This window comes from Oncorhynchus masou, chromosome 15, assembly GCF_036934945.1.
Source record: "Oncorhynchus masou masou isolate Uvic2021 chromosome 15, UVic_Omas_1.1, whole genome shotgun sequence".
Taxonomy (NCBI): Eukaryota; Metazoa; Chordata; class Actinopteri; order Salmoniformes; family Salmonidae; genus Oncorhynchus; species Oncorhynchus masou.
Window position 1 is genome coordinate 53145159 of NC_088226.1, and position 22921 is coordinate 53168079.

Consider the following 22921-nt stretch of genomic DNA (forward strand, 5'->3'; position numbering starts at 1 on the left):
TTGGAACGGTACCGAGAGGAAGCTAGAGCAAACGTTCAGCAAGCCCAGAAGGCCCAGAAGAGAGGCTATGACCAGCACGCTCGCCACAGAGAGTTTGAGCCAGGACAGAAAGTCCTGCTCCTCCTTCCCTCGTCTACCAGCAAGCTCCTTGCGCAATGGCAAGGACCGTACCTAATCGGGAGGAAGATGGGCCCAGTGACCTACGAGGTGCTGCACCCGGACAAGGGTAAGAAGAAGCAAACCTACCATGTGAACCTTCTCAAGGCCTGGGAGGAGAAAGAGGAACTCTACAAAGGAAAGTCCTTTCTGGTCCGCAGAGTAGAAGAGGATGAGTCGGATGGTGTCACAGAGGCATGGAAAGAACGAGCAGAAGTCATACTGGCTCACCTGGAAGAAGACAAGCAAGATGAGCTGAAGCAGCTGTTTGGCAAGTATCCAGCCCTCTTCAGTCAGAGACCAGGAAGAACCAAAGTCCTAGAACACGTCATTCGTTTGAAACCTGGCCAGAACCCTGTCCGCCAGCATCCTTACCGTGTGCCTGAGAGGCTGGTGGTAGCCCTCAAGGTCGAGCCATCTTCAAGTGAATGGAGCAGCCCTATTGTCATTGTCCCAAAGAAGGATGGCTCTTTGCGCGTCTGCATGGACTTCCGTAAGGTGAATGCCATCTCCCAGTTTGATGCCTATCCCATGCCCCGCATTGACGACTTACTGGAGAGAATAGGTAGAGCTCATTACATCACCACATTGGATCTCTGCAAAGGGTACTGGCAGGTGCCCCTGGATGAACAATCCAAGGCCTACACTGCATTCCGGACGCCAATGGGCCTGTTCCAGTTCAAGGTCATGCCGTTTGGCCTTCATGGGGCCCCTGCGACTTTCCAGAGGCTGATGGACAAGGTCCTCCAGGACTGTGACGATTACTGTGCTGCTTACTTGGACGACGTGGTGATCTACAGCCACTCCTGGGAGGAGCACATACAGCATCTTAGCAGAGTACTGGGGAAGATCCATGAAGCAGGCCTCACGCTTAACCTCCTGAAGTGTGAGTGGGCGAAACAGGAGACAAAGTACCTGGGTTACCAGCTGGGTAAGGGTGAAGTTCGGCCTCAGGTGGAGAAAGTGGAGTCCATCTGGAATAGCCCTCAACCCAGACACAGGTGAAGTCCTTCCTAGGTCTGGCAGGGTGGTACCGGAGATTCATTCCACAGTTTTCGACCATCGCTGTCCCTCTGACCAACCTCACTTCGAAGGGGGCCAGCAACCCTGTGAAGTGGACTGAGGAGTGTGAGGAAGCCTTCATGACACTGAAAAAACGACTGTGCTCATTCCCTGTTCTCCAGACCCCTGATTTTCAGAAGAGATTTCTCGTGCAGGTGGACGCTTCGGCTGTAGGAATTGGAGCTGTACTGGCCCAAGGGGAGCCAGGAGAAGAGCTTCCTGTGCTGTACCTGAGTCGGAAGCTGTTGCCCAGGGAAACCAGGTATTCTACAATCGAAAAGGAGTGCCTGGCTATAAAGTGGGCCCTAGATAGCCTCCGTTACTACCTTCTTGGGAGGGAATTTGACCTGCACACGGACCACAGAGCACTGACCTGGATCCAGACCATGAAGGACCGGAATTCTCGTGTGACCAGGTGGTATCTGGAGCTCCAGCCCTTCAGGTTCTGTGTCCGTCACAAGGCAGGAAAAGAGAACGTTACTGCGGACTACCTATCAAGACTCCCGAACATGGTCGCTTCAGGAGAGGAGGAAGGTAATGTGACGTAGAAGTCCGTCACTGGCCGCGGGCAGCATTTGGTTCTTTAACGCACACACATTCATCACTCCTCCCTGCGCCATTATAAGATAAGTTAACAATGTGGGTCGACACACAAATTAACTTCTGTCTTGGTGCATGCATTTCACACTTGTCAAAGTTCATATTTGAGAGATACAATAATTATTATACTTATCAATGTTGTGGATGAGCGCATTGTTTGTTTGTTCTGTTCCTCTCTCTCCATCTCTGTAGCTTCCGGGTATGCTGGAAAAGGACCCGAGCTAAGGGAATTGGGTTGGCTTTATAGTGCCTGTCCCAAATGGCTCATAAATGCATATGGGCATATTGAAAGATATTGTCAGTAGTGATGTAATGTTGTAAATGTTATGTTGTGATATTGTTTAAAACTGTGTTGCAATGTATATCCTTTAGTATGTTTAGTTCATGGAAAATGTAGGTTTCTATTGTTAATTGATTAATTAATTAGGGTTAATTGTTCTGAGGGGAGGGGCTAGCCCTACAAAAGGAGCCTCTCTTTCAGTCATGTAGGGACAGTTTGGATTGAGCTGTGGATGGGGCAGCATTGTTTTTAAGCTGTCCCATAAGGTAGACGTTGATGGCAGTACTGTTGTTTTTTTGTTCCGGAATCACTTGTAAATAAACACCTTTGCACAGAAGAACTTTTGCGGTTCCGCCATCTCTTTATTTTGATAGAGGTTAGGTTATCCAGTTTAGCCTTCTGGCCTACTCTACGTGACACAGTTAATTAAGAACAAATTCTGATAATGGGCCTCTGTACGACTATGTAGATATTCCATTAAATATCAGTCATGTACACCATTAACACTGTATTTCTGATCAATTTAATGTTTTAATGGACATCAAATGTGCTTTTTTTTTCAAAAACAAAGACATTTCTAAGTTAATTACTTTTTTTTTAGCTATGTCTCACTTGCAGTGGGGCATCTCAGAAGATTACTATAGGTATGGAAAATATGTGTTAAAACAGCCATCCTCAACTGGCAGACCACGGATCCTGATGGATCCAGACCCAGCACGGGTTCAATACGGACCGCAGGATCCGACCCCAAATAAATGAAACATTTAAAATAATGTTTTTGTGAAATCAGTCGGGCTTTCTACTTACTGCTGTTGAGTAATTCATGGGCAGTTTTCCTCTTGTTATGTCATTCACTGACAGACTTTAGAGAGCTATTTATAACCTGTATGAAATGTCTAGTTGATGAACTACAGTAGTAGCCATACTAGCTACATAGGTAAATTAGGCTAACCAGCTATCTAAATCTCGACCCACAGGGAGCCCCCATTGATTTTGTTGAGTCACTCAGGTATCATATGAACAACCATAAGCCATGGTAGAATGTGTAGAATTGTAGGAATTAGGTTTAAAATGGCAATATTTTCTATCTGCCAAAAAGAGGGGTATGAACCATATGAACAGTTTAGAGACACATGGGTTGTGAGGTGGGAGTTTGTTACTATGCCGATAAATGACCATATCCATCCGGATGTTTGCCACCTAGGTAATTTAAGTGACCGAACCTTTTTGAATAGTAGTTGAGAACCCCTGCGTTAAAATAAGGTAGTGTACTGTATGTATACGTTCCATGGTATAATGACAGACCAGGTCTTCTCTATGCTCTCTGCTGTTTGGTTCAACATGATTCTAACTGAATGCAACTGAACACGATGTTAGCTCACTGAGCTCAGTAACCTTGGTTAAATAAAGGTTAACTAAAATGTAAAAAAATAAATCAAACCTTGGTCCCATTGAAGTGAAAGTAATATAGCAGTGCAAGACAATCTTGATGTACCTCCGGGAACATTCACAGTGGAATGAGGCAGAGAGTCATAATTGGAATCCTTCTCAAGTTTTCCTAACAACGATTCCTATGTCTGGACGAAGTGGGCCGTTGGCTGCCCTGGCATTACCCATGGGGTATAGCGTGTGACAGGAGCACTGATTATTAGAATGGCTTCTCAATGAAACAATGTCTCCTTCATTTATTACACTTTAGTACACCAACCGACACAAGCTTGACAGAGCCAGATACTATTTACCTCACATTTAAATTACTAAGTCCATATGATGTTTCAGCAGCATAAATAAAGCGATATAAATATGCATTGTGTGACAACAGTTCTACCCCCAGAATGGTGTCTATGTTGTGAAAGACATACAACGAATAAACCGATTTGTGACGTTTGAATATTTAAAAAACATAATGAATAATCCAAATCAGTCTTGACAAAAGATCAAAAGTTTGTCTTTGGTTCAAGAATGTCTCCAGCTTAAAAAACAAGAAATGCCAGAAGTACTGATGTGTTGTTGTGTGATACCATTAATCATTTAGAAGATTAATATAATGTAAGCCTTGAAGAATTGATTCCCAGAACAAAGCTTTATAATGGTTGCCAGTGGAGGCTGTATATGAACACATGGTGTGAGACACAACGCATGGTGCTGTACAATGCCACTGACCAGCCTGGTTAGTGGTGATGTTGATGGACACGTGCTGAGCAGGGTAGGGACTCTTGTTGGTGACTCCATTGAAAGCGTGTATCTCGAAGGTGTAGGGGGTGTGGGCCCACAGGTTACTGATGAACACCCTGGTCTCGGTCAAGCCCTGCTGCCTGGGTACATACTCCACGTTGTCATCACAATGGGAGCATGATGGCCGGTCTGCGCGACACTTCCTGCACACGATGTTGTAGGTGACGTCATCACGGGCGCCAGTCTCCCTTGGAGGATGCCACTCCAGGATCACCGAGGTCTCGTTGACGATAGAGATGACGTTTCTGGGACCAGAGGGGACACCTGGATAGGAAGAGGGAATGCAATGCAGACATGAATATACTGTACAGTATGTAGTATGGTGTCTCTAGGCATGTTTGTAGCACTGTTTCAGCAACTGGCTATTACTTTAATATGACACGGCACAAAGACACTGCACTCTGATATGAAAGAGATATTAGGATCAACCATAGTGATCAACAAATAATACTAACTCAGATGTAGATATATAGCACTGATGCCACCATTGCAGTCAACAAATATGCACACACGAGTAATTTAACTCCTTCTGTTTTACCAGTCGTCTGTAATGTTGCAAATACATAATGTACATTACATTCAGTCAGAACCATAAATATACTGAACAAAAATAAACACAAAATGCAACAACTTCAACGATTTTACTGAGTTACAGTTGTACAGTTAATATAAGGAAATCAGTCAATTAAAATTCATTGGGCCCTATTCTAGCGATATAACATGACTGGGCAGGCAGGGGCGCAGCCATGGGTGGGCCTGGGAGGGCATAGGCACACCCACTTGGGAGCAAGACCCAGCCAATCAAAATGATTTTCCCCACAAGAAGGCTTTATAACAGACAGAAATACTCCTCAGATTTATCAACTGTCCAGGTGGCTTGTCTCAGATGATCCAGCAGGTGAAGAAGCCGGATATAGAGGACCTGGGCTAGCTTGGTTACACGTGGTCTGTTGTTGTGTGGCCGATTGGACGTACTGCCAAATTCTCTAAAATTACGTTGGAGGTGGATTATGGTAGAGAAATGAACATTCAAAGCTCTGGCAACAGCTCTGGTGGACATTCCTGCAGTCAGCATGCACATTGCACGCTCCTTCAAAACCTGAGACATCTGTGGCATTGTTTTTTGACAAAACTGCACATTTTAGTGGCCTTTTGTTTTGTCCCCAGCACAAGTTGCACCTGTGTAATGATCATGCTGTTTAATCAGGTTCTTGATATGCCACATCTGTCAGGTGGATGGGTTATCTTGGCAAAGGAGAAATGCTCACTGACAGGGATGTACACACATTTGTGAACATCATTTGAGCGAAATAGGCTATTTCACATGTTGCGTTTATGTTTTTGATCTGTTATAAAATAGTATATATCTACAGTACCAGTCAAAAGTTTGGACACACCTACTCATTCAAATGTGTTTCTTTATTTTGACTATTTTCTACATTGTAGAAGAATAGTGACTACATCAAAACTATGAAATGACGCATATGGAATCATGTGGTAACCAAAAATGTGTTAAACAAATATATTTTGTCTCACAAAGACACGGCGGTTGGAACCAAAAATCTCAAATGTGGACTCAGACCAAAGGACAGATTTCCACCGGTCTAATGTCCATTGCCGTGTTTCTTGCCCCAAGCAAGTCTCTTTTTCTTATTGGTGTCTTAGTGTAGTTTCTTTTTTGCAGCATTTCGGCCATGAAGGCCTGATTCACGCAGTCTCCTCTGAACAGTTGATGTTGAGATGTGTCTGTTACTTAAACTCTGAAGCATTTATTTGGAAGCTATGTTCTGTATACCACCCCTACCTTGTCACAACACAACTGATTGCCTCAAACGCATTAAGAAGGAAAGAAATTCCACAAATTAACGTCTAACAAGGCACACCTTTTAATTGAAATGCATTCCAGGTGACTACCTCGTGAATCTGGTTGAGAGAATGCCAAGATTGTGCAAAGATGTCATGAAGACAAAGGGTGGCTACTTTGAAGAATCTCAAATAACATATATTTTGATTTGTTTAACACTTTTTTTGTTGCTACATGATTCCATGTGTTATTTCATAGTTTTGATGTCTTCACTATTATTCTACAATGTAGAAAATAGTACAAATTAAGAAAAGCACTGAAATAAGTAGGTGTGTTCAAACTTTTGACTGGTACTCTATGCAACTGCTATGCTTTTCACAGAAATTATCCCCCACTGGTTATTAGACTTCATGGGGTATTCAGCTGCCATTTAGCCCCATGTGTTATTGATGTTGATGTGTTGCAACAGTGTTACAATACCATTAACATGACAAAGCGCAGCATGGGAGCTGAAATTACACCACTCAATCACCCCCTCCTAGCCAACCTTCCTACACAACCTCATCCCGCTCACCAACATTCACTCATACTGGGACGCTGAAACAGTTCTCACTACATTTCTCATGTATTTGAACTCATTTGAACTGGCTGGCTCTGTGATCCCTGCCAGGGACGTTGGGTTTTGTTGTGCACTGTTTCCATCTCTGTGCTTGAGACTAAAACTATTATCATCACACAACTTTATCTGACATATTTCCCTATGGTGGCTGTACTGTATGCTTCTCTCAAAACCTCAAGATTGCATTCACTATAGTCGGTTGTTTGTGTGTATGTGTGTGTTTACAATTTCACGAAGCCCAACCATCCCACCATCACTGTGGGACTCCAATTTGTACCAGTGAATCAAGAGGAACTGACAGATCATTGGGTAGGCTGACCGATTGAACATATGCCTTTCTGATAGCGGTTGCCGATGTACACACAGGGGTCTGACCATGCCTTAGCAGTCTGGCTTTTCTGTCTCTCTGATTCACTTTTTCTGTCTTCTCCCTTTCATCTCCGTAAGTCACGGCTGTGATCTGAATGTATGGAAATTAGTCAATATTCTTTTATATTTCTCTCTCCTGATCACCCTCCTCACATTCTCTGTTTCTCTATGTGGAGCAGAGCCAGCAGTCTGAGTCTGTGGATTACAACAGTAATGGTCAGGTGCTGTGGAGAAGAGTGGCTTTGCTCCATACAGCAGCTCTATAGTAGACCACCCAGAGGAGGTATGATACAGTATGATAACTCATAACTCACAGCCAGTGTGAACTGTATAGGGAATCCATCTGTCTTGCTTACTGTTTGTTAATACATGTTATTGTGTACCTTCTAATTGTATCTTGATATGGCTGTAAGTAGGTGTTGCTTGCCATGGGTGGCCAATTAGAGACTATTTTAGCTGGGAGTTATTGAAAGACACGGTTCACACTTCACATAACACAGGGTCACTGGTCCTTTCAGCCAAAAGCTTGACTTAGTTTAATAGATCCCGTTGCGATGTCTGTGATGTGTTTCTCAGCTCTGCAAAAATAAAACATGGAGGGGTTGAGAAGGCTAAACTGATCACTACTTAACATCTCATTTACAGGCCATTATTGTCACTAGCACCTCCCCTCTTTCATTTGCGAGGGAATCTAATTTGTCTACAGCGTTAGTTACTGTTCTCTCCTTCTCTCCCCCACTGTCCCATCAGCTATAGGAGTCAGGGTTGATTTGGCTCAGTGGCACAGGGCTGCACCAAGCTGAGTTATCGACACCCAGACCCTCAGACTGGTCTGTAGATCTATGCTAATTAACTTGAGGGTAATTGATACTGCGCCTCGTGCCCCTGCCCTCAGGGACACGACAGGGGGGTAATCGTTTTGCCATTGACTAGCCTTTGATGGATCACCAGACTTCTGTACAACCATACCAGGAGACCCGAGTGAGAGTTACAGGGTTAGCTAACATTCTGCAGCAAATATGCAATTTAAGTGTAGAATGGACTTTTTTCTCATCAACTGTGAGTTACAATAACAGTTCACATATGGAGATACAGAATAATTAGGTACATACAAGCCACCACCATAGATTAATCAAAAGCCCAAAACTCTTTGAAGGTTTTATTCATTTCTGTGAGCAAAATAACAACTACAAAAAAGGAATCTTGTGTATTGACTGTCCAAACTACTCTGCAGTAACTAGAGAGGCCCATCACATCACCATCACCAATCACCCCAGCAAGACCAAGAGCCAAAGGCTAAACCCACAGCACACCAAGACACCGTCTTGAAGTCTGTCGGTATGCGACTCCACACGCTAACAATCACACCTCTGTTTACACAGCTAGGCCTCACATCCACATCCAGGAACACTTCTTCCTTGACCGGACCGGTCGTTTCTCTCCTTCTTTCCCACTGATGCCATTCCGGAATGCGCCCCGAGGAGCTTGGGAAATAACAGGCCGGACTCTACTGATCTGTATTATCAGGCATTCCAGATTCCCTGTGGAGAGGCCCATGACAAAACTGCCCTTCAGTGTTTAGAAAAGGCCATGATATGACTAAATGAAAAGTTATCTTCCACCGGGACATTTTAATACATTATATTATAGTACAGCAACAGAGTATCTAGCTGGTAAGTCTGGTAGTTCACCATTATTGACCAAATTCCCTTACGTTGATGACTCTTTGCAAATCCAATCAGGTTTTCCACGCTGATTAAATTACATGTTTTGGTTGAATGACATGGAAACAACATTGATTCCACCAGTTTTTCCCCAGTGGGCCTGGATTTAAACAGGATTCTATGACCTGATGTCCTAATAAAGAACAGGGGAATTAGGGTTTTAATGGGTATGTCTCAGAGACAAATTGCTTTTTGAATGTCAATCTAGACTCTTACAGTCCTCAGTGATTCTGCCATGTGCTACTGTATATCAAAACCCAAGGGGGCACAGCAGTCTGAAACTGTCTGCTCTAAAGATGCCAAGGCTGCTTTAACATTCAACCTTACCTTTCGAGGAAAACCCATGAGAGGCCGTTTTAGTTTCAATCTGTCTGGAGCAACACTTTATTTGTATGTTTTCATGACCTTTTGTAGCTGTCTGTGTCTGAGTGTGAAAGCAAAGGGAAGAGAGTAACTGAGGCTCTACGCTACCTGCATATTTCATGAGACGGGGTGAGTGGGCTAGACATGACCAGGCCCATGTTTTTACATGTGCATATTGTAATAATATAACATTTTATTTGGTCGGTGCTTACATTTGTCCTATTTCACACATGTACATGTGTGCAAAAATTCCCCTGAGAGAGCCTTGGAGATTGGGGTCACGGTCAGCCATTATTAACGGCGACCCTGAAGCAACTAGGGTTAAGTGCCTTGCTCAAGGGCACATTGGCAGATTTTTTACATTGGTAGCTCAGGGATTCAAGCTAGCAACACTAACTGATAGGCTACCTGCTGCCCTGTCCTGCGTGCGTGCATGTGTGACCACAAATGACCACACAGACTGGGGAATTAATCTTACAGCTGCAGATATTAAGATGCTTGCCTCTTTGCGTGAGGCGAGCTATGTGAGTGTAGAATGGTCTCATCACTCCTTTCCCTGATGGAGTAATAGCTATTGTCTCTCTATCTGACTCCAGGTAATTACCGTCAATGTTGTGTCAAGTCCACACACTGTGCAACACTGCTGGCTTGCCGTAGGGGTGCCGCTTCAATTAGAATAATTAAACATCAATGTTCTCCTCTCCAGCAGTATGGCAAGGCCCAGGATGGGACCTGATGAGGGCTTCCAGGAGGGTGTATAGGGGAGGTACAGGAAGTTCCAATAGGGGGGTATGGATGGGCACCTGATGTTTAAGAAGTGTAGTAGTGAGTGATAGGTCTTTGAGGGAGCATGGAGGCTCACCAGTGCAGCTCCATGGTTATAGCGTAGCGTTGCGCTCCTGCTGACAGTGTGGGGAGAGTGTCAAACCATCACCCTTCTAATCTGACAGAGCGAGCAGCAGAACACCAGCCCACTTTACACACACCTTGCCTTGCCTCGCTCACACTGATTCTACACACAGCCTAACAGCTGCTCTACTGCACAGTCCGTGAGCAGGGGAAACCAATAGAGAGAGAAAGTATACGTGTGTATACTACTAACGTGTGTGTGTGTGTGTGTAAGTGCGTACTGCTTGTATGTGGTGGGTGTGTTTATTTGTGTTTCTGAAATTCACCTTCATCTCTAAGCTAATTTGGTGAATAGTAAGTAGAATAAATATGTGAGTCAATAACATGCAAACTGAACAAGGATGCTTAGATGTACACCCGCTACGAGGCTGGCTTCGGGTTAGCTCTGCTCCACACTGTTTCCTCAGAGATCTGCCTTCCACAACTGTGCAGCGTTTTCAAGCGAACTCACACTGTCCTCAATTAGCACTCGACATCAGTGGGGGGAATAATTATTTAAGCTGATACATCCTGATTTACATAAACAGTAAGAGGATAAGGACACGGGTGGCCAGCCACACTCTACAGTCAGAAACCGTGCATTCATTACATTGATTACAGCTTCAGCATCATATCTGCACACTTCACTACTGTAATCATATGCCATGCAGCTGCTGTCTCTGTTCTTTGAACACTTTTAATAGTCAAAGTGGTGAGTGGGAGTAGATGAAAAGGGGAAGGTTGGTTTCTGAATAATACTCCAAACTAACACCCACAAATTCAAATCACATTGACAAAATGTTTATGAAATGGTAGAAAAAACTTTACAGACACTATAGGAAAGTAAGAGGAGGATCTTATTAACTCTGATATCACAGGAGGTTGGTGGCACCTTAATTGGGGAGTACGGGCTCGTGGTAATGGCTGGAGTGGAACTGGTGGAATGGTATCAAATACACTACATCAAACACATGGGTTTCCATGGGTTTGATGCCATTCCATTCACGTCGTTCCAGACATTATTATGAGCCATCTTCCCCTCAGCAACCTCCTGTGTCTGATATTAGCATCGTTCCTCTCTCTCTCTCACTTCTTTACTTTTTTAGTGTTTTCTATTTCCATAAAATTGAGAAGAAGACATTTGTGTGAGTCTGGATGGTTGATGACTTGGTAATGGTCACAGCACAGGGTCCCCAGTGACGGCTGTGGTGGAACAAAGCCTGTCTAAGAGTAAAGGCCCTATAGTCAGGAGCTCTTTTCAACTACACCCACATGCCTTTCAGCCTCCTCCGCACTGTCTCAGTACTGTCTCACTGGAGTTAACAGCTAGCGGATTAGAGGGGAAACACTGAGAGACACATTATAGGAGAGAAAGACTGTCAGGGAGGAAGAGAGAGAGAGAGTGTTACAACACTGTACATTGCCAATAATAACATTTGACATTTCTATATTAAAAAAAATAAAATGTGAGTAATATTTACTGTAAATGTCTGATTGCTAATTTCCCTTGTTTATTATCTATTACACTTGCTTTGACAATGTAAACATGTTTCCAATGCCAATAAAGCCCTTTGAATTGATTTCAGAGAGGGGGGAGAGAGAGAGAGAGAGAGAGAGAGAGAGAGAGAGAGAGCGGGAGACAGGGAAAGAGAGTGTCAGGGAGAACAAGCAAGAGAGAGTACGCGTCAGGGAGGACGAGAGAGAGAGAGGGAGAGAGAGTCATGGAAAACGAGAGAGCGAGAGTGTGTCAGGGATGAGAGAGAGAGAGAGAGAAAGACTAAACTGAGAATACACAGTGGCAGAATACCTGACAACTGTGAATGACCCAAAATTAAGGAAATCATTGACTATGTATAGACTCAGTGAGCATAGCCTTGCTATTGAGAAAGGCCGCCGAAGGCAGACCTGGCTCTCAAGACAAGACAGGCCATGTGCACACAGCCCACAAAATGAGATATAAACTGAGCTGTACTTCTTAACATCCTGCCAAAAGTATACACATATTTCCCTCAGATAACACAGACCCACAAAGAATTTGAAAACAAATCCAATTTTGATAAAGTCCCATATACAGTGCCTTGCGAAAGTATTCGGCCCCCTTGAACTTTGCGACCTTTTGCCACATTTCAGGCTTCAAACATAAAGATATAAAACTGTATTTTTTTGTGAAGAATCAACAACAAGTGGGACACGATCATGAAGTGGAACGACATTTATTGGATATTTCAAACTTTTTTAACAAATCAATAACTGAAAAATTGGCCGTGCAAAATTATTCAGCCCCCTTAAGTTAATACTTTGTAGCGCCACCTTTTGCTGCGATTACAGCTGTAAGTCGCTTGGGGTATGTCTCTATCAGTTTTGCACATCGAGAGACTGACATTTTTTCCCATTCCTCCTTGCAAAACAGCTCGAGCTCAGTGAGGTCGGATGGAGAGCATTTGTGAACAGCAGTTTTCAGTACTTTCCACAGATTCTCAATTGGATTCAGATCTGGACTTTGACTTGGCCATTCTAACACCTGGATATGTTTATTTTTGAACAATTCCATTGTAGATTTTGCTTTATGTTTTGGATCATTGTCTTGTTGGAAGACATCTCTGTCCCAGTCTCAGGACTTTTGCAGACTCCATCAGGTTCTCTTCCAGAATGGTCCTGTATTTGGCTCCATCCATCTTCCCATCAATTTTAACCATCTTCCCTGTCCCTGCTGAAGAAAAGCAGGCCCAAACCATGATGCTGCCACCACCATGTTTGACAGTGGGGATGGTGTGGTCATGGTGATGAGCTGTGTTGCTTTTACGCCAAACATAACGTTTTGCATTGTTGCCAAAAAGTTCAATTTTGGTTTCATCTGACCAGAGCACCTTCTTCCACATGTTTGGTGTGTCTCCCAGGTGGCTTGTGGCAAACTTTAAACAACACTTTTTATGGATATCTTTAAGAAATGTCTTTCTTCTTCACTCTTCCATAAAGGCCAGATTTGTGCAATATACGACTGATTGTTGTCCTATGGACAGAGTCTCCCACCTCAGCTATAGATCTCTGCAGTTCATCCAGAGTGATCATGGGCCTCTTGGCTGCATCTCTGATCAGTCTTCTCCATGTATGAGCTGAAAGTTTAGAGGGACGGCCAGGTCTTGGTAGATTTGCAGTGGTCTGATACTCCTTCCATTTCAATATTATCACTTGCACAGTGCTCCTTGGGATGTTTAAAGCTTGGGAAATCTTTTTGTATCCAAATCCGGCTTTAAACTTCTTCACAACAGTATCTCGGATCTGCCTGGTGTGTTCCTTGTTCTTCATGATGCTCTCTGCGCTTTTAACGGACCTCTGAGACTATCACAGTGCAGGTGCATTTATACAGAGACTTGATTACACACAGGTGGATTGTATTTATCATCATTAGTCATTTAGGCCAACATTGGATCATTCAGAGATCCTCACTGAACTTCTGGAGAGTGTTTGCTGCACAGAAAGTAAAGGGGCTGAATAATTTTGCACGCCCAATTTTTCAGTTTTTGATTTGTTAAAAAAGTTTGAAATATCCAATAAATGTCGTTCCACTTCATGATTGTGTCCCACTTGTTGTTGATTCTTCACAAAAAATACAGTTTTATATTTTATGTTTGAAGCCTGAAATGTGGCAAAAGGTCGCAAAGTTCAAGGGGGCCAAATACTTTCGCAAGGCACTGTATATTAGGTGAAATCCCAGAGTATGCCATTAGATCAGCAATATTTGCGACCTGTTGCCTCAAGTAAAGGGCATCCAGTGAAGAACAAACATAATTATAAATACAACCATATTTATGTTTATTTTCCCCTTTGTACTTTAACTATTTGCACATCGTTACAACACTGTATCTAGCCATAATATGACGTTTCTGTCACACCCTGATCTGTTTCACCTGTCTTTGGGATTGTTACCACCCCCTCCAGGTGTCGACCATCTTCCCCATTATCCCCTGTGTATTCATACCTGTGTTCTCGGTTTGTAGTTTTCCCGGTTTTTACCTTTTCTGCCTGCCCTGACCCTGAGTGTCACAACTTCTGCCGAAGTCGTTGCCTCTCCTTGTTCGGGCGGTGCTCTGCGTTCGACGTCACCGGTCTTCTAGCCATCATTGATCCATTTTTCATTTTCCATTGGTTTTGTCTCATCTTCCCACACACCTGTTTTCAATCCTATTCATTACCTGTTGTGTATTTAACCCTCTGTTTCCCCTCATGTCTTTGTCAGAGATTGTTTATTGTCAGTGTAGTGTTTTTGTTGTATAGGTGCGCGACGGGGTCTTCATACCCATATTTGTTTATGTTCCTTTTCTGTTTAGTGTAATGGAGCATGTTACTAGGACATTATTAAAAGACTCCATTTTACACTCCGTTTGACTCTCCTGTGCCTGACTTCCGTGCCACCTATACACATATGCCTGACACTGAGCCTGCCTGCCATCCTGCACCTTTGCCACACCTATTTGTATTATTGACCATTGCCTGCCCTTGACCTGTCTTTGTCTGCCCCTGAAACGTGATAGTTGAAATATCTATATAAAGCCAATAAAGCCATTTGAATTGAACTTGAGAGAGAGAGAGGGGGATAAGAGTGTGAGAATATATGGGGGTGGAGGTGAGCATGTGTGTCAGAAAGTAATTGTTGTGAAAGAAAGAACCATTACAAACAGTAATTTACCATTTCTCACACACACACACACACACACACACACACACACACACACACACACACACACACACACACACACACACACACACACACACACACACACACACACACACACACACAAAAGTTTGGACACATACTCATTCAAGGGTTTTTCTTTATTTGACTATTTTCTACAGTGTAGAATAATAGTGAAGACATCAAAACTATGAAATAACACAAATAACACATGATGTTAAGATGTGTCTGTTACTGTTGTGGATGTTTGTGGATGTTGATCCCCATTTGGGAACTTTCCCTAACAACCTCAGCTGGAATGTGGCGCATGGAACGCAAAAAATATTCTTAAAAATATTTAACCTCCACACATTAACAAGTCCAATAGCTTAAATGAAAGATAAACACCTTGTTTATCTACCCAGCAAGTCAGATTTCTAAAATGTTTTACAGCGAAAACATAGCACATATTTATGTCAAACCACCACCGAAGACACAGCTAATTTGCATAGCCAAGTTGAACAAAATATGCAATCAACAAACGCAGGATTAAAAGAAAAATAAATCACTAACCTTTTGAAATCTTCATCAGATGACAGTAATATAGCATGTTACACAGTACATTTATGTTTTTTTCAATAATACGCTATATATATCCATAAATCTCTGTTTACAATTACGCATTGTTCAAAAAATGCTACTCAAATGTCCGGAGAAATGACGATAGCTCCGGCAGATAACGTCAGATAACAAGCAATACACATCATAAACTTTAACTAAATATGCATGTTCTACATATATATAGAAAGATACACTTCTTCTAAATGCAATCGCTGTGTTACATTTATTTTTAACGTTACAGAATTCGTTCACTAGGCTATAATATGACTCGGCGCTCCGAAATTAGCATGATGGCTCCTCTATCTTGGAGTCCACAGAAACCCAAATTTAACACATAAATATTCCCTTACCTTTGCTGTTCTTCCATCAGAAGACCTGGAAGGAATTATACTCACCAAAAACATTGTTTAGTTGTGAAGTCTGTGTCTTTCGGTTATCAAACACGGCATATTTCGGTTGAAATGCAGCCAAAAGTCAAGTGGATGCGCACCAAAACGTCGAATTTACATATTATATGTCGACTAAACTTGTCAAACTATGTTCATAACCAAGCTTTAGCATGTTATAAAGGTGCACAACAATTCTCAGGACGAACAGAAACACACGCGTCGTTTAATTAGTCTAGGAAAAGAGAGAGCACCGGAGGAGAGCGCGCATGAATGTGACCTTTTTTTTCGCGTGACCGAAAGGTTTCGGGCCGCCAAAACTCTCGTGAGCGTGCTATTCTCACAATGAGAAGCCCCATTGAAAGCAGACATCGCGCTGAAGACATAGAAACTGTTCCCAGGTCTGTAGGCGCTTGGGAAGGGTGGGGGCGATGACGTCAAAGTTGGGCCAACTTTTATGATGACAAGAGAGAGTTTGGGAGAATGACTGCCCTGAGAGTTCTGCTTTACATACAGACATAATTTCAACGGTTTTAGAAACTTTAGAGTGTTTTCTATTCAATAATATTTTTTATATGCATATATTAGCAATTTTTGAAAGATTTTTTTTCTGTTTAATATGGGCACGCAATTACTCCAAAGGGGGCAGCAGACAGCCCTATCTTTAACAGAATTTATTAATTAACTCTGTGAAGCAATCCGAGGTGTGAAAGAAATACCAGAAATGTACTTTTCACAATGCACACCTGTTAATTTAAATGCATTCCAGGCTCCTACCTCATGAAGCTGGTTGAGAGAATGTCAAGAGTGCTTAAAGCTGCCATCAAGGCAAAGGGTGTCTGCTTTGAAGAATCTGAAATATAAAATAAATGTTGATTTGTTTAACACTTTTTTGGTTACTACCTGATTCCATGTGTTATTTCATAGTTTTGATATCTTCACTATTATTCTACAATTTAGAAAATTGTTTTTACTAAGAAAAACCCTTGAATGAGTTAGTGTGTCCAAACTTTTGACTTGTACTGTACACACACACACACACACACACACACACACACACACACACACACACACACACACACACACACACACACACACACACACACACACACACACACACACACACACACACACACACACACACACACGCACAGAGGACCTATATATGCTTCTAAGACCCAACTCTAGAACCCGAGAGAGTACCTTCATCCTGCTAATCACATTAAAACAGAAAGTGGAGCTGGAATGGAGAAAGAGGAGAGAAGGGATGAAGGCCTTCCTGAAGCTCTTCTGCAGTGTTCTATAGCGGGGCCCCAGGATTGGAACCACACTGACAGTCCAGGCCCAGCAGGAGTCCAGGCCTCATCTCTTAGTCACAGCAAAGTCACATGAAAGGAGTGAGAAAAGCCCTCACCAGCGCCTCACCACCATCAGGGATAAGAGGCCAGAGAGAGAAAAGACAAGCACCCCACACTCTAGTGTACTTATTGGTGAAATGTTATTCATATTTTTCATAATTTCATAATTAATAGACATTATACAAATAAAAAAAATAAAAAAATACAGTGCTTCTATGTCAAACGTTATTGTTACAGTGCATTTGGAAAGTATTCAGACCACTTTTTCCGCATTTTGTTATGTTACAGCCTTATTCTAAAATTGATTAAATAGTGTGTCCCCCTTATCAATCTACACACAACACCCCATAATGACGAAGCACAAAAAACAGAAATGTTTGCAAATATATTAAAAATAAAACTGAAATATCACATTTACATAAGAATTCAGACCTTTTACTCAGTACTTTGCTGAACTTCAAGTCTTATTGGGTATGATGCTACAATCTTGTGTGCTACAAGTGTGTGTGTGTGTATTTGGGGAGTTTCTCCCATTCTTCTCTGCAGATCCTCACAAGCTATGTCAGGTGGGATGGGGAGCGTTGCTACACAGCTATTTTCAGGTATCTGCAGAGATGTTAGATCGGGTTCAAGTCCGGGCTCTGGCTCGTTCACACAAAGACATTCAGAAACTTGTCCCGAGGCCACTCCTGCATTTTCTTGGCTGTGTGCTTAGGGTCGTTGTCATGTTGGAAGGTGAACCTTAGCCCCAGTCTGAGATCGTGAGCGCTCGGGAGCACATTTTCATCAAGGATCTCTGTACTTTGCTCCGTTCATCTTTCCCTCGAACCTGACTCATCTCCCAGTCCCTGCTGCTCAAACACATCCCCACAGCATGATGCTGCCACCACCCTGCTTCACCGTAGGGATGATGTCAGGTTTCCTCCAGATATGACGCTTGGCATTCAGACCAGACTTCTAGCTTGGTTTCATCAGACCAGAGAATCTTGTCTCTCATGGTCTGAGAGTCCTTTAGGTGCCTTTTGGCAAACTCAAAGCAGGCTGTCATGTGCCTTTTACTGAGGACTAGCTTCCGTCTGGCCTGATTGGTGGAGTGCTGCAGAGATGGCTGTCCTTCTGGAAGGTTCTCCCATCTCCACAGAGGACCTCTGGAGCTCTGTCAGAGTGACCATGGGGTTCTTGTTCACTTCCCTGGCCAAGGCCCTTCTCCCCCGATTGCTCAGGTTGGCCGGGCGGCCAGCTCTAGGAAGAGTCTTGGTAGTTCCAAACTTCTTCCATTTAAGAATGATGGAGACCACTCTGTTCTTGGGGACCTTCAATGCTGCAGAAATGTTTTTGTACCCTTCCCCAGATCTGTGCCTCGACACAATCCGGTCTCAGAGCTCTACGGACAATTCCTTCAACCTCATGGCTTGGTTTTTGCTCTGACATGCACTGTCAACTGTGGAACCTTATATAGACAGGTGTGTGCCTTTCCAAATCATGACCAATCAGTTGAATATACTACAGGTGGACTCCAATCAAATCTCATGGATGATCAATGGAACCAGGATGCACCTTAGCTCAATATTAAACCTAATAGCAAAGGGTCTGAATAGTTAAATAAGGTATTTCTGTTTTTTATTTTGTATACATTTGCAAATGCAAATTTTTACCAAAAACCAGTTTCCGCTTTGTCATTATGGGGTATTGTGTGTAGATTGATGAGGAAAAAAAAGATTTAATCCATTTTTTAACGAGGCTGTAATGTAACAAAATGTGGAAAAGGGAAGGGGTCTGAATGCACTGTATATTTCAGTCTTCTGTGATGTATATAAAGTGTAATATTTGAATGCAAACTCAAAATTAAATACATTTCAACTCTATATCTGACATGGTGCAGGTGTCTTATTTTAAGCCCATAACCATATGTGGGAGGTATATACTTTTGTTTCAAAGTAGATTTGTTTAAAACTACAAAGAGACACTCTGTGTGACCCTGATTTATCCCACTGCAATAAAAGGTTAATGCTCGAGCCCTTGATTTTGCAGATCCAAAGTGTCTCTAAAGTGTCCCTCTGAGAAGCACCATGTGCATGGTTTGGAGGCAATGAAACAGAAGAGTTATAATAGCACATCTAAGGGGTCTGGATAGAACAACAATGGTTTAATGGACTGTGTTTTCTGACCCATCAGCCTTTCATTCACAAAAGAGTTTCATATTCAACTACTTATGAATGGGGTGACCATGTCTTATTTTCCCTAGTACTTGTCTATCCAGGTCACCTACATAGCGCAGTGCCCCACTTTCTCTGTCCCTGTGGGTTTGAAGGGAACTGAATCAGGGCGTTTTAGGGCAGTGGTTGGAGTGGCTGACTCAACCTCAGGGACAGCAGTTAAATGGTATTCATGTATCAACCTACATTGATATGATCTGGGGCAATGGGGCAGATGGAGAGAGACCTAGAACAGCTGCTCATCCATCGAAGGAATCATAAAGTCTTTCGGTCCGGCAGTTGTTTAGACCAGAGTGCTTTCTCCTTCTCACACTTCATTGACTGGACCTTGTGTTAAAGAGTGATTATTAAAAATGAAGCTGGTAGAGGAGGGGGTGGCCATTCACGCATCCCTCAGGTTCTATACTTACACTGTTGCAGTCAAGCATGGGAAGTGCCGAATAAGCAGCACGTGTAGAACAGTTGATATTGAGCACGCCCTTTCCAAATGAAAATGAACTTCAAATGTATTTTCCCATTGATTAGTCGGAGTGTGAGACTTACTGGTGCAGGAGGCCTCGGGCAGGTCCATGTCTCCTCTGTAGTATCCGTTACGGCAGCCGCAGATGGTGGCAGCCTCCACAGTGGAGCGGCTGTTGGGGGGGCACTGCAGACACAGCCCTGGCCCCTGGGTGGACTTGAACGTCCCTTGGGGACACGCTGCATGGAGGACAAAAAGAAAAGACAGAGAGAACAGAGCATTTAGACTCTTCATCAACATCCACAAGTTGCCTCATTATCATCAACCACCCAATCAACATTCAACCTCTCTCACTATGCCTTAGTACAGTACCTCTTCTGCTGTCAAAACATACTGTAACTCCAAAAACAACAAAATATTATTTTCAGTCTGAGTATGTGGCAATAACATGGCGTGTAATAGGTCCTGGAATTACAGCGAAACACAGTTGTCCTCTGTAGCTCAGTTGGTAGATAACGGTTTTTGCAACATGGTGTCCACCAGTTCTATCCCAGGGCCAAACAGAAACTTGCATCCTGTAGCACAAATTCAAAAAGGTTTTGGGACACTAAAGTCCATGGAGAATAAGAGCACCTCCTCCCAGCTGCCCACTGCACTGAGGCTAGGAAACACTGTCACCACTGATAAATCTACGATAATCAAGAATTTCAATAAGCAATTTTCTACGGCTGGCCATGCTTTCCACCTGGCTACCCCTAACCCGACCAAGAGCTCTGCACCCCCCACAGAAACTTTCCCAAGCCCCCCGCTTCTCCTTCACCCAAATGTTCTGAAAGAGCTGAAAATCTGCAACCCTACAAATCAGCTGGGCTAGACAATCTGGACCCTCTCTTTCGAAAATTATCCGCCACAATTGTTGCAACCCCTATTATTAGCCTGTTCAACCTCTCTTTCATATCGTTGGAGATCCCAAAAGATTGGAAAGCTGTCATGGTCATCCCCCTCTTCAAAGGGGGAGACACTCTAAACCAAAACTGTTACAGACCAATATCTATCCTGCCCTGCCTTTCTAAAGTCTTTGAGAACCAAGTTAACAAACAGATCACTGACCATTTTGAATCCCATCGTACCTTCTCCGCTATGCAATCTGGTTTCAGGGCTGGTCATGGGTGCACCTCAGCCACCTCAAGGTACTACACAATATCATAACCACCGTCGATAAAAAAACAGACTGTGCAGTCGTCTTTATTGACCTGGCCAATGCTTTCGACTCTGTCAATCACCGCATTCTTGTCGGCAGACTCAACAGCCTTGGTTTCTCAAATGACTGCCTCGCCTGCTTCACCAACTACTTCTCAGATAGAGTTCAGTGTGTCAAATCGGAGGACCTGTTGTCCGGACCTCTGGCAGTCTCTATGTGGGTGCCGCATGGTTCAATTCTCGGGCCGACTCTTTTCTCTGTACATAACAATGATGTTGTTCTGCTGATCCACCTCTACGCAGACGACACAATTCTGTATACTTCTGGACCTTCTTTGGACACTGTGTTAACAAATCTCCAGACGAGCTTCAATGCCATACAACAATCCTTCCGTGGCCTCCAACTGTTCTTAAAACTTCTTGAAACTCCCCATCCCGGATCCGGGTTTGTGACTAAAGCCTCAGGCTCATTAGCATAACGCAACGTTAACGATTTCTGAAAATCGCAAATAAAATGAAAATAATGCGTCTGCTCTCAAGCTTAGCCTTTTCTTAACAACACTGTCATCTCAGATTTTCAAAATATGCTTTTGAACCATAGAAATTGACTAATTTGTGTAAGAGTATGCAAAGCTAGCATAGCATTTTGAGTAGCATTTAGCACGCAACATTTTCACAAAAACCAGATAACCAAATAAATAAAATCATTTACCTTTGAAGAGCTTCTGATGTTTTCAATGAGGAGACTCTCAGTTACATACCAAATGCGCAGTTTTTCCTGAAAGCGTCTGTGTGTAGGAGAAATCGTTCCGTTTTCTACATTGCGTCTGGCTACCGAAACGAACCGAAAATTCAGTCACCTACAACGTAAAACTTTTTCCGGATTAACTACATAATATCGACCGAAACATGGCAAACGTTGTTTGGAATCAATCCTCAAGGTGTTTTTTCACATATCTCTTCATTGATATGCAGTTCGTGGAAGCTTGCTTTCCTCTCTGTATCCCAAGGAAAAATACTGGCAGGTGACTTTTGCGCACCAATTTCGGCGCAGGACACCGGGCGGACACCTGGTAAATGTGGTCTCTTATGGTCAATCTTCCAATGATCTGCCTACAAATACGTCACAATGCTGCAGACACCTTGGGGAAACGACAGAAAGGGCAGGCTCATTCCTCTCGCATTCACAGCCATATAAGGAGACAATGGAAAACAGAGCCTCAAAAATCCTTGTCATTTCCTGGATGCCATCTCATCTTGGTTTTGCCTGAAGCTCACGTTCTAGGGCACGCACAGAGAATATCTTGGTATTTCTGGACACGTCAGAGTGTTTTCTTTTCGAATGGTATCAATTATATGCATAGTCGAGCATCTTTTTGTGACAAAATATCTTGTTTAAAACGGGAACGTTTTTCATCCAAAAATGAAATAGCGCCCCCATAGATGTAAGAGGTTAAATGCTAGTAAAACTAAATGCATGCTCTTCAACCGATTGCTGCCCGCACCCACAAGCCCGACTATCATCACTACTCTGGATGGTTCTGACTTAGAATATGTGGACAACTACAAATACCTAGGTGTCTGGTTAGACTGTAAACTCTCCTTCCAGACTCACATCAAGCATCTCCAATCCAAAACCTAGAATCAATATTTTGCAACAAAGCCTCCTTCACTCATGTTGATTAACATAACCTCGTAAAACGGACTATCCTACCGTTTCATGACTTTGGCCATGTAATTTGCAAAATAGCCTCCAACACTCTACTCAGCAAATTGAGTGCAGTCTATCACAGTGCCATCCGTTTTGTCACCAGCCCCATATACTACCCACCACTGCGACCTGAATGCTCTTGTTGGCTGGCCCTCGCTTCATATTCGTCGCCAAACCCACTGGCTCCAGATCATCTA

General features: G+C 43.1%; 1 protein-coding gene across 1 annotated transcript in view; it reads right to left on the minus strand.

Annotated features, from left to right (window-relative positions):
- Positions 1 to 22921, minus strand: part of LOC135556435 (ephrin type-B receptor 1-like) — a 180997-nt gene that overhangs the window by 57431 nt on the left and 100645 nt on the right. Inside the window, exons 4-5 of the mRNA XM_064989642.1 lie at positions 19897 to 20052; positions 4262 to 4597 (exon numbers count right to left, since the gene is read on the minus strand). Of these exons, the coding sequence (XP_064845714.1) occupies positions 4262 to 4597; positions 19897 to 20052 (492 nt within the window). The remainder of the gene's footprint in view (positions 1 to 4261; positions 4598 to 19896; positions 20053 to 22921) is intronic.